Source organism: Felis catus, chromosome B2, assembly GCF_018350175.1.
Source record: "Felis catus isolate Fca126 chromosome B2, F.catus_Fca126_mat1.0, whole genome shotgun sequence".
Taxonomy (NCBI): domain Eukaryota; kingdom Metazoa; phylum Chordata; class Mammalia; order Carnivora; family Felidae; genus Felis; species Felis catus.
This window is the reverse complement of record NC_058372.1, coordinates 94,680,604-94,696,449: the sequence shown is the minus strand read 5'-3', so window position 1 is coordinate 94,696,449 and position 15,846 is coordinate 94,680,604. Positions and strand designations below refer to the sequence as shown.

General features: G+C 45.3%; 1 protein-coding gene across 1 annotated transcript in view; it reads left to right on the top strand.

Annotated features, from left to right (window-relative positions):
- The first annotated feature begins 1,218 nt into the window (after positions 1-1,218).
- The window catches only part of PREP (prolyl endopeptidase), a 119,871-nt gene continuing 105,243 nt past the window's right edge, over positions 1,219-15,846 (top strand). Inside the window, exons 1-2 of the mRNA XM_011282523.3 lie at positions 1,219-1,372; positions 7,239-7,313. Of these exons, the coding sequence (XP_011280825.1) occupies positions 1,328-1,372; positions 7,239-7,313 (120 nt within the window). The 5' untranslated portion in view covers positions 1,219-1,327. The remainder of the gene's footprint in view (positions 1,373-7,238; positions 7,314-15,846) is intronic.

Below are 15,846 nucleotides of genomic sequence, written 5' to 3'. Positions count from 1 at the left end.
ATCAATTACCCTGCCATGAAGAGAAATTGAACTATGATGTGTGAGCCACGGAACTGGGGTGATAATACAAAAGAAACAGAACACATGAGTTTACAACCATTACCATATACATGTGGAATTCAGGACTGGAAGGGCTTTGTGGTCATACCCATGCCATCCTCCCATGACTTCTAAGAAGCCAGGAGTACATAACACATGGAACACACACCACAGCTGTGAAGATTTGGGGCTATAAAGCTTCTTCCTGATGGTCCAGAAAGCAAGACCAGAACACATATCACTAACCTAAGGATAAAGAATTAGAACTATTACAATGTCATGACTTTGAGGTCAAGCACCTTGTCAACTACTGTTTCCCCCACAGGGACAACAGTAGGTGCTCAATAAACAAACACATTGGCAAGAACAGAATTAAGGAACTGGCAGGATGAACAAAAGACCCCGATGCTCCCACTTGGGTCCTCTCTTCATTGGTAAATCTCAGATAAGGGCTTACCCATTGTCCTACTAACACCTCAACGCACCTCTAAAATCTGGATGCCCCACCACCCAGTGCCCAACGGAGACTTGGAGTAAAGGGAGATGTGGTTCCTTCATGGTTATCATGATCCATTATCCCTTCCCTTCCAAGTCCAGAGTCGCAGCAAGTAAAAATTAGGCCACCTCAAGCCCACTGCTCTTAAGGCTGGAGAGAGCCAAGGTCTCTCCCTGCCTCCCCACCACGCCCGGGAACAGGAAGATGGGGGAATCGATTAATAAGCAAACCCGCCTGTTCGCTCTCAAGCTCGGCAATGGCTAAACTGACAGCGAGGGACTTCGGGAAGGGGAGGGCGGAGGCGTGGTGGCCCCGGCCGGCGAGACCGGACGTGTACCCCGCGCGGGTGTCCCCGGCCCGCGCGGGTCCGTCTCCGGCGGGTGCCGGGCCGGGTAGCCCGGGGCGGGCGGGCCGGCGTGGCTGCGACGCGGCCTCGGCGGGGTGGCCCGTGTGCCCGGGCGGCGCGGGCGCGGCCGGCGCTCCTGCAGAGGGAGCTGTGCGCCCGGCCCGGCGCACGCACGGCGCCGCCCGCTCCCTCTTGCCGCCGCAGCCGCCGCTGGGCCCGCCCGCCGGGGAGGGGCTCCCGGCCTCGCCGACAGTTGCTTCCTGCTTCCAGCACGTCCTCGCCGCTTGCCGCCGGTCGGGTCGTGAGAGTCCTGGCCGAGAGCCGCCCGCCGCAGCCGCCGCCGCCCGCTCGGCCCCTGTCCGCGCCCCAGCCTCGCCCCGCGGCCAGCCCGGCCGGCTCGCGCCCGCAGTCCGCGCCCCCACGCCACCCCACGCCCGCCCCTGGCCATGCTGTCCTTCCAGTACCCCGACGTGTATCGCGACGAGACCGCCGTGAGTACCCCAGCCCTCGCCCGCCGCGGGCGCCGCGTGTGCCGCCGCCCGCGGCCCCTCTCCCCGCAGCCCCTCGCCCCCTGCGTCCTTCCCCTCCCCCTCGGCCTTTGTTTGCGAGATACGGGCCGGGGGCGCCGGGCTCCTCCCGAGCCGCGGGGGCCATGGTGGCCGTCACTGGCCGCCTAGAGGCGGCAGAGCCCGAGGCCAGTCGCCGCTTGGCCGCCTCCTAAAAAATCAATGGGGTCAAGGGCAGACATCCAGGTAGGAATGGGCGCTTGACGGGATTGGGAAGACAGAACGTGTCACTGTTTTTTGACTGGAGGAGGCTCCTGCTTAAAAATGGTGGTAGGAGAAAGTGTGGATGTATGTAGATGATGTAAAATTCAAAAACAAAGGCAAACTTTTTAAACTTCCAAATTTAAAATCCTTGAAGTTCATTCATTCGGTATTAAAACGTGCTTCGAGCGCCTGCCGTGCCCCGGGCCGGGTACCGGGCGTGTGGTGCGGGGGTTGCAGACACAAGACCGTGGAATGGGGAGGGTGGAGCTGTGACCCCGTAGTGTTGCAGTGCTGATCCAAGTTTTCCTAAACAAGAGAAGGAGTTGATGCGGGTGAGAGGAGGGCTTTAGAAGGGAGAGGGGATGGCCTTTTTCAGAATGAGTTTGTTTGGCTTAGTGGAAGGGTTAGCCATCATTTACATAAGCTGTGGATTAGCTCAGGGTAACTGTTGAGATCTAGTGGGTGGAAATCTGGGCAAACACTCTTTTTGTGTAAAAATCAATTTGGCATCTTAAGAACTGGAATGAATCCAAATGTGGGCTTGATTCTCTGAGGAATAGCCAAATATCTCAGATTACTGAAAATAGAATCAGAATAAAAATTTTTTGTATATATAGATCTGTGGTGGTGGTTGTGTTGTTTTTCTGCTTCCTCTGACCTGATTTATGCCAGAACGTCTGTACTTCAAAGCACATTTCACTTTGGGTTAAAAGGTACTGAGGCTTTAAAGTAAAGGACATATTGTTTTAAATTAAGACTTCCAAGTGGCACTGATGCATTCATGGTTTCTTTGACCAGTGGCCATCTGGTAACCATGTTTTTCAGTCTATTCAACTGCTTGCTTATTAAATTTACTTTAACAGCCCAAGAAGCTGTATTCCTGTGTTTCAAAGGGTTGTTCCCTTTGTGTATGGGAGTAAAGTGATCCTGCTGGAATGGAAAAGAGGGCAGACCAAGTAAGAAGACCTGAGTGCTAGTGCTGGTTTTGTCACTCACTAGCTGGATGCCTTTGGGCAGATCGCTTACCTGTTATGGGCCTTCTTTCTCATATATGAAATGTTAGTACTGGCTTGGCCAACCACAGGGCTTAGGACTGACTTCTGCAGTAAGACTATCATCATTCATCTATTCCCATGACAGTCTGGCCCTGCAGTGTGCCAGACTTCAGTAATCAGAAGACCTGTGACTATGTCAGTTCGGTTCTTAAGGATCTTTGAGTTTTCAGGATAGATTAAAAGTAGAAAGAACTATCGGTTGTGTGACTTGATAAGTGTCATTTTAGTTTTGTTTTTAGTTGGGATTGCTTCTTGCTTAGTTTTTCCCTATTTGGGTTATCAAAATCCTGCCATTCTTGAAAGGGTTAAGTGAGGCTTTTATGGAGACGTCCAAAAGATTACGAACAATTAACTCAAAAGGTCCCACAGATTTTGATATCCTACAGTTTCTTCTCATCGGAGAACTCACGAAAACCCTAAGCCTCATGGTCAAGGGAATATAGCTCAGGTCTGGCTCGGACCCTACTCTGTGGATCCCATGGTGTATGTATCCCAGCCCCGATAGCCTACATGGAGTAAGTATCTTTTTGCTGTGACAGGGTCCTGATGACTAAAACCTTAGGCTAGATTTAGGCATTGGCTGAAATTGTCGCCTTCTTTTCTAGGTTGGGTTTGTCTCTCTGCAGCAGGTGTTAGAGATTGCTGTAGCTCCCTCTCTGTCACTTGAACATTTTCAGCCGAATACCAGGCAGTCTTCTGTTGACCTGTGGGGTTGGAGCATACACCCGTTTTTGGTGAATTTCCGCCCTAATGAGCAGAAACTTGGAAACCATGATGCTTCCAATGCAATGCCATTGTCTGTACTGGCAGCATGTGCTGTCAGGAAATGCAGGCCTGCTGTAGGGGTTAGAAGAGTGTGTAGGGTGAGTGGAGAACACAGAGGAGAATGGGATTAATTTCCATCAGGGGGAAGAGATCATATGCGAATTGAGCCTGGAAGTTGGCCAGTTGGATAAGGTAGAAAGGACATTCCTGGCTGTGTGACCAAAATAAATCATGATCATGTAGGGCTGGACGTTCGTGGACTTGCACTGTTTGCAGGATGGCAGTAAGGCTGTTGTGACCATCCATGGGTGGATAAGCTTGGGTGGGGGGTGGAAAGAAAAAAAAACGCGGGGCCAGGTTTGATGGGCTCTGCCTACTTTGTGTAGGACTCTGTGGTTTATCCTGAAGTCAGCAGGTGAGCTATTGAAAGGTACAAGTAAAATATTGAATGCTAACAGTGCCTTATCAGGGCTGTATTTTTAAAGTCTTTTGGGGAGATGAGGAATGGCTGGCAAACTTAAATCATAAGGAGAACCACATACTGCCCAACTTGAGTTCAGGGGATATGGCTACGAGACCACCCCATCTGTAGGGTACGGTCTTGTAGAAGAAAAAGTAGAGGGGGCAGGGGAGTAGGGTGGTGGCACAAGGCTCCTGGGATTGCCTGTGGGATTGCCCTGGAGAGAATCAGTTTCCTGTCCTGTTTAAAAATGCCTGCTGAACACCTGCCCTTAATTGGCTTCAGATGGTAATGCTGGTTCTGGGAAGATGGAGCGGTTTCCTGACCATACACACTGTTCGGGAGGTTCTGAGTTAGGGTCCAGGTGTGGGCCTGCCAGTTTACACCCGTTGTAGTTCAGTAGCAAGCCCCACAGGCTTTGGGGTTAGCTCAAAGAGGGTCACGGGTTCTACTGTTTATTAGCCACCTGACTTTTGACAGTTGCTTTAGCTCTCTCCAGCTTTAGTTTCCTCACCTGGAAAATGAGTTGGTAATAGCTTCACAGTGAGGTACCATGGCTGAAGTCTATGGCACGGTGTTTAGTTCACAGTGATCTCCAAGTGAGCCGTAAATCTGCAGCCTTCACTCTCTCCTGCTAACCTCTCTGAATTGCATTCCATAATCTGAAAAATAGGAATATCATCCACCCTCTCACAAGGTTGCTTTACAACACTGGGCACCATAGTGTGGATAGTGAGCGAATGTTTGTTGCTTTGGATCTAGTATTAGGCAAAACTAACATGATTTCCTGTGAATCTTTTCTGCTTTCTTATGACAAGTTAATGGATACGTCTGAGTTTTAGGAACATCATGATCGAGGAACATTTTTAAAGTGTCTGGTGTGTCACCTCTGAGGAATATTTGGGGAAAAGCTGTTGGCAGTGTGCTTTTAGTCCCGGCTCTGGTTCTGAACTCGGTATGGCCCTGGGCGCGTTGCCATCTTGAGCCTGCTGTTGCTCCTAAAAATGTGGGACTGGAAGATCCTTTACAACTCTAAATTTTTCTGCTTTCTTATTGTCAGAGGAAAAGAAGGTTGTTTTAAGCATATTTAAAACCACTTCAATGTGTGTAAAATGTGAAAGACTTGCAGATAAGAAAAGATACAAAATTTTCATTGAGTGGTAACAGTCAGCTAACATTTAAAAAAATTTTTTTTTTTAACGTTTGTTTATTATTGAGAGACAGAGGCAGAGCATGAGCATGGGAGGGGCAGAGAGAGGAGGAGACACAGAATCTGAAGGAGGCTCCAGGCTCTTAGCTGTCAGCACAGAGCCCAACCTGGGGCTCAAACCCACAGACCGAGCAAGATAATGACCTGAGCCAAAGTCAGATGCTCAACCGACTGAGCCACCCAGGCGCCCCTAACATTTTTTTTTTTTTTAACATTTATTTATTTTTGAGAGAGCAAGAGAGAGACTGTGAGCAGGGGAGGGGCAGAGAGAGCAGGAGACACAGAATCCAAAGCAGGCTCCAGGCTCTGAGCTGTCAGCACAGAGCCTGACGCAGGGCTCAAACCCACAACCAAGCGAGATCATGACCTGAGCCGAAGTCAGACGCTTAACCGACTGAGCCACCCAGGCGTCCCACAATCAGCTAATATTTAGAGAGCGTTTTCTTAAGGGTTCAAAATTGGTGATTTTATGAGGATTTGTCAGGAGAGATTCTAGTCTGGTTTTATGTCACCTGTATTTGTCAGTTGTTTAATGAGAACAGTTTCTGAGTGTTCCGCCTTAACTGACCATTCTTCCAGGTGTGCATTTCTCCAGGTGTTCTCTCATCTGGTACCAGATAAGGAGAGATGAAGGCCCTTTGCAGAAAGCCTGGGGTTTTAGGCACCAAGAGGTCCTTCTTAAACTGGCCAGCAGCCACACTGGAACTTAGACCAGCTGGGGAAACAACAGATTTTCCTTTTCTGGGACATTATTTGCCTCTATTAGAGAATAGCCCTTACCTTTCGATGTAATCGACAAAGCAAGGAGACAGATTAAAAATTCATCTGAGGGGCGCCTGGGTGGCGCAGTCGGTTAAGCGTCCAACTTCAGCCAGCTCACGATCTCGCGGTCCGTGAGTTCGAGCCCCGCGTCAGGCTCTGGGTGATGGCTCAGAGCCTGGAGCCTGTTTCCGATTCTGTGTCTCCCTCTCTCTCTGCCCCTCCCCCATTCATGCTCTGTCTCTCTCTGTCCCAAAAATAAATAAACGTTGAAAAAAAAAATTTTTTTAAATTCATCTGAGATCCTGGCATTCTTGTTCCCAAAAACCTATGAGAAACTGTAACAGGAATGTTGGAGTTGCTCAGAAGAGATTTACTGGAGAGATGTCCCTATGCTTTCAGTGACATTAATCAGGATAGTATGAAATGGAGAGATTTTGTGATGATTTTTACCTTTGGAAATTTTCTTTAGGCATAATCACCTGGGAAGCGGTGACTCCCGACTGCTCCTGTAGTGTGTGGGTCAGTTTCCGAGGCCAGGCCCAGGAATTTGGGCTTTTCAGGAGCTCGAAGGTGTCTCTGATGCTCAGCCGCCCGCGGGAGCTCCTTGAAGCCTTCCCCTCTGCTGGGCCCTGCTGCACTAAGCAGTTGTCTTTCTTCAAATACCAGGGTAGTCTGAATGGGTGATGCCTCTGTGCCTCTTTTTGTAAGCATTTTGTAACAATACACAAAAGGGAAGAAAGGCTGCAGTTTTAGAAATGTTCTTTCATTGCACTTACGTCAGCTTTTTTAAAGCTGCTATCAACTGGAATCATTCTACCGCACGTTGGTAACCTGCTTTTTGGCAGTTTAGACTTAAAGACGAAAACCAATCATGTTATATGTAGCAGGGAGATTTTCTCATCATTAGTAAGCTCAGCAAGAACAGAAAAGAAGCAAATCAGCACGTGCGTGGTGGTTCCTTCACAAACATGCCCTTCTTGCATCCCTGGTGCATTGTGCGATTCCGTGCTTTGCCACTGACCACACATTTTCAAGTTTCTTTAGCACAGCGGCAGGCCTTTGTTTTGTGTTGTACAGACAGAGCAGTTCCCTATTCTGACCTTTCATCTTTCTTCCTTCTCCAGCTAAAACATTCTTTTCATGATGGGTGGCTTGACACCTTTGAGAACCTGCCAGCTTTGGTTCATGTGGTAATTTGGGCAGACACATTGCCAGTGAGCCAATTGGAGTATTTTGCCTGTCCTTATCCTGTTTTTCCTCTGTTACATTCAGAAAATACTAATTTAATTGGGGGTTAGACTCTAATTGTCCAAAACCACATTTTGTCTTTTGCAGGTACAGGATTATCATGGACATAAAATTTACGACCCTTATGCTTGGCTTGAAGATCCAGACAGCGAGCAGACAAAGGTAATTGGGGCTTATAATTAAAGATAAGGTGGTCTTAGTACCTTGCCCCAAACCCTAGACTTCAGTAGCTATAGCTTTTCCTTTCTGGCATCTTCCTGTGTTTTCTGCCGTGGGATGGTGAATATAGCTGTTGGTGCTACCACTTTTTGTCAAATGATCCATGGGAAAAAAGATGAAAGCATTTTTTGTCCCAGAGAAAAGAAAATGTTTGCAATAATGTTGATGGTTTATGGTAACACTGATGAAGCAAGAATTTGAAAGGAAAATATGAGAAAGAAAAAAACTGATTTTACCAAGTAAAAATGAAAACTTAGAGAAAAATTATGTGAATGAAACATTGCCTAAAATATTTTTTCCAAAGGAAAAAAAATCTTATAAAGTTGGGCCTTGAACAGTGTGGGAGGAGGGGTGGGGGTGGGGTCAATTCCCCGCCCCCCCCCCCCCCCCCACTGAAAATCCAACTATAACTTTTGACTCTCCAAAAACTTAACTACTAATAGTGACTGGAAGCATCACCAATAACAGAAACAGTCCACACACATTTTTTAAAAGTAGTGTGTGTTGTATTGTTTCAGTAAATTAAGATAGAGAAAAGAAAAGGGTATTAAAATCGTCAGGACAAGAAAATACATTTGTAGTCCTATACTGTAAACAGTCCATGTGCAAGTGGACCCACACAGTTCAAACCTCTGTTGTTCAAGTGTCAACTGTATGTTGAACAAATACCAGGTCTTGAAAACTGAGTGCTGGTCTTGGATCACTTATTGATTTTAATGCAACAAAAACAAAATGAACCAAACTGTAAATATAAGAACATTCTTATATTTTATGGAAGTAATGGGGTGAAGGGAGAATTTTCTGCTCTGCCTAACAATGCAAATCTTTACTGTTCTTTTGGAGAAACACATAGTATTTTGAGCTGAAGTCTCATTCCATTAATGAAAGTACCCCTGAGTGCTATGTCCCACAGATGTTCTGTCCTTGGAGTGCCCAGATCTTGTCATGTAGGATTCATCCTTACATATACTGTAAGTTTGTTAATCAAGTTTGCTTGGGTGAAGGGATCGTGTTTCTCCAATCCATGTCAAGTTCCTTGACTCTTACTTTATATTTACATATTACTTAGTGCATGGGAATGTGTATGCTATTTCTAATATGCTCACTATTCCGGAAATTTATTTGAGCTTCTTTAGAATCCCAGAGTACATTTCCATTTTTTTAAAAAGCAACGCTAAATGCGCTCTGGGTGGTTTTCCAGACCTGCCGCCAATAAGCCTATGTCTTAGCTCCTCCTATGTCTTGTGGTCCCCTGCCACCATAAATGCCGGTGTTCTCTGGAGAAGTCAACTTAGGTTTTCAAGGCAGTTCAGATTTGCCAGGAAAGCATTCCCTCCCGACGTGGGTCTGGCTGGTGGGCTTGGGATTCTCCCCTTGCCCATTCCCACCTCCCATTCCTGCCTGGTCGGTCTGTGGGGTAACAGATTTCACCACTTTTAAATCCTTGGGAAAGAGCTTGACGAGGAAAGGAATGGGGCAAAGGGCTTAGCCAGGCATGGTAGTCTGTGCAAGAGGAGAAAGTAGAGGCAGAAGAGGTGGTCCTGGAGTAAATTTCATGTCGTCTCTTTCTTCTTCCTTCGTTCCCATGCACCAGCTTGCCTGCTTTCCTTTCTTGCACCCTTTCCTCTTCTTTCCAGCAGGTGTGTCCTTTTTGGCTCACTGTAGAAACCCTTATAACCTCTTCCCTACCTTTTGTCCTTGAAGTAAGCACACCACCATTTTGAGATTTTCTAATGGTTTTTGCTTATACCTATAGTCCTTCTTATCTCCCTTTCCCAACTCCTCAAGAAAGACAAAGGTCTCATGGGTGAAAATTATTGGTATTCGGGTTTTCAGTTCTCTTTCATGAAACATTAGTTACAAAGGTGGATGGATAGAGATTCCACGATGAGAAACAGATGGGGATCTTTGAGAGTGGGTGGGGCTCTAACTCTGCAGGGAAGGCTAGGAGGCTTAGGGAGCAGATGTGGGGCTGCCTCCTCACCTCGACCCTGCCAGGAATGACCTTGATCACTTGGCATTGCCCTGAGCCGAGACAGGGATGGAGCCTGGGAATGGAGAGTCACAGGCAGCTACCTAACCTGTAATGGATGGGAAGCACCAGGAAAGGAGTGAACTTCCTGCGTGCATCTCTTGGAAAACTGCCCCAAAGACTGTCTCTGTGATGATTACTTTGAGGTATTGGCTACAACCTGAATTTCTTCAGGCTTTGATGGTGATTGAGGGATTCAGTAGTGTCAGAGTGACCCAGTTTTTGCTTATGTGTTAATGAACACATGCTTTGCTGTTCCTTAATTGATACTGGCTGGTCCTGTGGTTGACAAGCCACTTATTAGTAGATGAAAAACTTTGCTAGTGATCTTACAGTTCGCATTTGCTAGAAGCTAATGAGTATACGCTATTATTTTCATGGTATACATTTATTGGGTGCTTACTGTGTGCCAGGCACTTCATCGGTAGCTTTGCATCCCCTATCATTTAATTCTCAAAGCCTAAAGCAGAGCTTTTTATTTTCCCCATTTTACAGATGAAGAAATGGAGTTACTGAGTAGTTAAGTAACACGCCCAAGGCCATTCAGCTAATAAGTGTGGAGGTAGCTAGGTGGTTATCAACTTTATGTTAAAAACTAATAAAAGGGAAAAGACTCTGGGTGTAATAGCTTTGGGGGGAATATATTCATGTCAGTGCTTGCCGTGGGACTTGGCCATCCTCCTGCGGGGACCATGGGCTGGGGCCGCTGTGCCCACACTGGCCTGTGCGGACAGCTGCCCTCCGGTGTCAGAGTGGCTTTGAACCTTTGCCTCCTCCCTGCAGTCTTCCCACACACCCATCTCCCTCCTTTCCAGACAGGTTCGTTAATGACCAAGGCTAGTAATATCATCTGGCTTCTGAGGAGTTATTTTTTTCTAATGTGTTTTTCTAATGAGCAGAAGAGCAGCGGGAATATTTCCTGCTCATGGTTAGACACATGTACACAAAGGTGTATTAGTCACACCTTGATGTAAAGAGGAATATCTTCACATAGCCTCCAAAACAAAGAAAAACCAGTCAGGAAGTGAAGAACATTTGTAGCTCTTTTATACTAAATTCTGAAATGCTATCAGGAGGTCTTTGATTTAATCTAGTATGTAATATGGGTTATCCATTCCTGACAGTGACTGGCATTTAAGGCTTTATCCCTTATAAAAGAATATCAGAGCAGACTTGTAACTTAAAAGTAGGAGGTTGTTGAATCTAGATGAATCCCTTAAAGCTGTCAAGGCCCATATAATCCTATTTTATAGGAAATGCTCCAGATTGTAAAAGATCCTAGACAACAACTCACTTGACTCTCTGAAGCAAATCCAACCTTGATATGGAAACTTGAGATACTTTGTACAGACCAGTCCTACCCAGTAGATACATACCAGCTACATGTATAATTCAAACTTTTCAAGTACCCACAGTTTAAGAAGTACAAAGAAACAAATGGAATTATTTTATAGTACTATATTTAATTAGTATTTTCAGAATATTAATATCTCAACAGGTAATCAATATAAAATACTATTAAAATATGTTCCTCTTTTTTGCAACGAAGTTTTTGAAATATAGTGACTATTTTACACCCCTAGCATGTATCAGTCCACAGCAGCCACACTTCAGGGGCTCAATAGCCACATGTGGCTAGTGGCTCCTGTGTGGGACAATGAAGATATAAGGACCAACCTTTCTTGTGAGTATAAAGAATATCAATGAATGTTAGTAGATTTAAAAGAAAGTTGAATTTATCACAGGAATTAAGGAAGAGTTTAATATAGAAATAGATTAAATAAAGCTATATAATTATCCTAATTAATATTAAAAAGAAATTAAAGGGGTGCCTGAGTGGCTTAGTCGGTTAAGCGTCCGGCTCTTGGTTTCAGCTCAGGTTATGATCTCATGGTTTGTGGGTTTGAGCCCCACATTAGGCTCCGTACTGACAACACGCGGAGTCTGCTTGGGATTCTCTCCCTCTCCTGTCTCTCTGTGCCTCCCCTGTTCTTGCTCGCTTACTCTCTCAAAATAAGTAAGTAAACTTTAAAAAATTAAAATCTAAAAGTACAATTGGAATTACAGTGCTTTATCAAGGTGACATCTCATTCAAAACAGCACCTTAAATACTAGGCTAAATGTCTCTGTTACTACGATTCTTATATGTTCACAAAGCTTTGATCAGTACATTAAAGCATGAACCAAAATTTGGAGAGAAGAAAGTAAAAATCATGAATTGTAGATTATATGATCATGTATCTAGGAAGCCTAAGGGAAACAAATGAAAACTTACCAGAATTAATGATTCCATGAAGTGATTATGTATAAAATAGTATGTACAAAAGAAATACAAAACTGTCAGCTCTTATATGTACCATCAGTAATGAGAAATTAACCCATCTGAGAGCAACAAAAAGCAAACACTTGGGAATGAGAAAGAGATTTCGTGCCTACTGGGAAAGTAATAATGCCACTTTGAAAATACAGAGATTTCTCAAAGGCTCAGTTTGGAGTGTTATATCTTTTTTTTTTATTAAAAAATTTTAAGTGTATTTATTTTTGAGGTGGGGGGGACAAGCAGGGGAAGGGCAGAGAGAAAGGGGGAGAGAGAGAGAGAATCCCAAGTAGGCTCTGCATTGTCAGCACAGAACTTGATGTGGGGCTCAAACCCATAAAATGCGAGATCATGAGCTCAGCCGAAACCAAGAGTCACATGCTTAACCAACTGAGCCATCCGGGCGCCCCAGGGCGTTATTTCTAATAGTGAAAATTTTCCAACAATAGTGTAGTGTTTAAGTAGAATATGTTGAATCTGTTCAATGAAGTAATAGGTGCATCTGTTAAAATGTTGGGCTATAAAGATTGCGTGCTAACATGAAAAAGTGCTTGTGGTAGAATATTAAGTGCGAGGATAAAAATTGTGGTGCTCCAAATGGTTACAACATTAAAAACGACCTTTGTAAAATGATTGTAGGAGAATCTATATAGGGATAGAAACTAAACAACAAAAATCAGATAAAGTGAAAGTTCTGGGTTAAAAGCACTTTAGAGAAGAGCTAAGTATGACTCTTGAAGCATCTGAACCATAGTGAAATCTCACTGGTGTAAGTGGAACACCCAGGTGACCTTGGAAGTTTTCAGCATAAAGAGCTAGAGAGGGAGGTTTGCAGTCATTAAAAATGATTTGGAGACTAAATAGGCAGGCCCCAACAGGCAGTTAGCTCCTACTCTCCTTTCAACAGGCATTTCCAGCATGTCCTTTGTAGATCGTAGGAGGCACTTTGGAGCAGTCTTCCTGCACACCCGTATTTGACGCTGAGGTCAACTTGAGCCTTCAATCTAATAACGAGGCTCTGCTCCCCTGTCTTCCATCCACTGACGTTAACGTGCACATGATTGACATCCTCATCTTTAACTTTCTAGATTTCCCTCCTAGAAACAAGAAACAAACCCCAAACCCCACCCTCTGTGTAGCTTTTCTCAACCTCTTTCTTCCTCTTCGTTGGTGTCCTGGCCCTTCAGGGGTGCCCTGGTCAGTTGTTATTTCAGATTTTACCATGTGCCATCTCCCTCTCTTCCTCTGTCCAGGAGTCACTCCACACGCCCCGTCACATAGCTGACCCTCTTCCTTTGTCACCATACCCGGTAATATTGCCCATCAACATAGACCAACCTCCTCAAATCCAGAAACTTCCCAACCCTATGTTCTTCACTGTGCACGTGGACCACATGTTCGGAGGAGTGGTGGAGACTTGCATCTGTCCTGTCCAGCAGACTGCTCTGCCATTTGGCCCTGCGTTGACTCCCAAGTCCCCAGACTCTGCTTCCATTGCTCTCACAGCTGAGATGGCAGTCTCACTTTGAGGTCACTGTGACACTACTAAACGAGTATTTGTCTTGGCCTCTCCGCTCACTGCGGTGCAGTCATTCCACCCTGTTTGCTCCCCTTCCTGATAGTGTGATAAATTCCTCTCTCTACATCATTGGGCTTGGTTTTGCAGCCCCAAGGTCTAGACGGAAGCAGTGTCCTTGTAGGCTCTTCAGGAGGCTCTCCGTCTTACCCCACGTTTTGTGGCTCCAACTTCTTAGTTGCATATGCCAGAAGTTGTTACTGAGTTACTGAAGGGGAGATACAGAGAATGGAGGGATTTATACCTTTCAAGGGATAGCCCTCTTAATTGTAACTAATTGTCAAATCTGCCTTTCACAGAAACTCTTTCCTGGGACTTTGGTACAGCAGTAGCTAAGTGTAGAATATGATCTGCATATACCTAAGGACTAATTTTGTTTTCTCCCTGAGAGTGGCCCTAGGCAAAATGAGAGCCACAGCAAACAGCTCTGTTTCCTTGGTGGATCTCACGAGAGAAGAACATTAGTGAGAACCAGCAACAACAAAACAAAACAGTTGTTTTAGTTTATGTTCATTCCTTCTGATAAAATAAAATTGCCATCTGTGTCAGAGAAGATCAAAGGAATACACAACATAGGTCTTCTCTAGGACATTATTTGCTCTCCCTTCCCATTCTCCCATTGGGCTGACTAGTTGGAGATAGCTCATTACACCTGCTGAGAAGAGGCTGAGAAACGTAGGGAGGAGAGCAGGGGTCCTTCAGTCTTTCAGAGTAAGAAACCTGGACACGTTACCTTTCCCTTCCCCTGTCCTTACACTGTTTCCTTCTCTGGCAGGGAAGATTTAAATCTTAAATGACTTCTGATCATCTCTAGGATATTGAAGCAGCCTAGGATTTCAGTGTAGGTATTTTAGTGTCACAGAGGTCAGTGGAGAACAAAGTTAAGGGAGGTCAGCACCTGCTTTCAGGCATCCTTCCTGCCTATTGTGAGGTCTGTTTTCTTGTTCGTTTGCTAGCTTTTGTTTTCATTGTTAAAGGTTAACCCTAAACGTATGTAGTGTGAGGAGTTTCTGCTCTGTTCTGGTACCAGTCTGGCCCAGATCTCCCTGGACACTGGGCTTTCCCTAGCATGGAACCAGAGCCAACCTGTGGAAGAAGTAGCTTGGAGCTGGGTGAGCAGAGTTCATTTGTCCAGTTGCATTTCTACAGCAGGCCGCCGCGCTGTCAGGCTGCAGAGCCAGCAGAGTTGAAGGTTGCTCCCAGGACTTCCAGTGCTTGAAGGGCTAGTCTCTGAGCCAAATGACAGCAGATGAAGTTCACTGGAAATTAATTGGCTTGGGTTTATGATGTTCTTTGAAGACTTTAGGTCACACTGAATATCCTTTTCGTGGATAGTTCTTCATCCTGTGCGCTTGCAGGCACTCCTCATATTACTTCTGTTGGGAAGCAGTGTGGAGGCAGAGAATATTTGCCAAATGGGACTGGAAGGCAGAACACACAAATCAGAGCTCTTGTCCTTCCATTTTCTTGTTCTATGACCATGGCAGGCTACCTAGCCTAGATTCATTTTATTCGCCTATAAAATGAGTATTATCGAAATCACTTCCAAGGTTTTACTGACCTTCACCTCAGAAAATGCACGGAAGAATTCATTTTCCGTACCTGGCAGAGGTCTGCACAAAGATGGTGTAGCTTGGGGCACTGCTGCGTAACCGTAGCGGGATATAGACCTTTAGACGCTAGTGCTCCAGCCGCTTAGTCAGAATGTCCAACTTCAAAGACTTCTATTTTCATCCAGAAAACTAAGAAGGATTTTCCTTTCAAATCCTAGGTGTTTAAGATAAAGAGGCTCACGCTCTGTGCGTTGGTATTTTTCCATGGGACTGTGACTTCTAAGTGAGGTTCCCGTGTTCTAAAGCGTGATGATTAAACTAGGGCAGAGATTACCTTCAAACTATCTGGTAGTACCTCTTTTAACTGGGGCCTTGTGAATGCCCTTGGCAAAGCTGGCCTGTGAAACACTCGTCCACCCATTCATTACTGTTCCATGTAGGACCTGGATTGGGAATTACTACTGTGCTGTCCTTCTTGATTGGAAACAGGAGGCGCTTTAGGTAAATATGTTACCACATATTATCTCAGGTTCCTAAATATCTCACTCATCACCTCCTTTGGAAATGTTTTTCCTTATGGTAGTCTGTAAATACACTTCTTATAAATCCACAGTGGAAATATGTAATTAGGGAAACAACTTTCTTTTGATGTATGGATGGGATAATCATCAAAAGTATGAGGAAGTTGCTGGTACTGGACCATCTTCTTTTCTAAGTGCTGCTGGCTTATTTTTCTCTTTTCTCATGCCTTCTATAACTAGGGTTTGTTTATTTATTTTGAGAGAGAGCATGCACATGAGCTAGGGAGGGGCAGAGAGAGAGAGAAAGAGAAAAACAGAATCCCAAGCAGGCTCCAAACTGTCAGTGTAGAGCCCTATGTGGGGCTCGAACCCACGAACTGTAAGATCATGACCTGAGCCGAAATCAAGAGTCGGACACTTAACCGACTGAGCCACCCAGGCACCCGTGTAACCAGGGTTTTGATGCAAGCAGCAGAA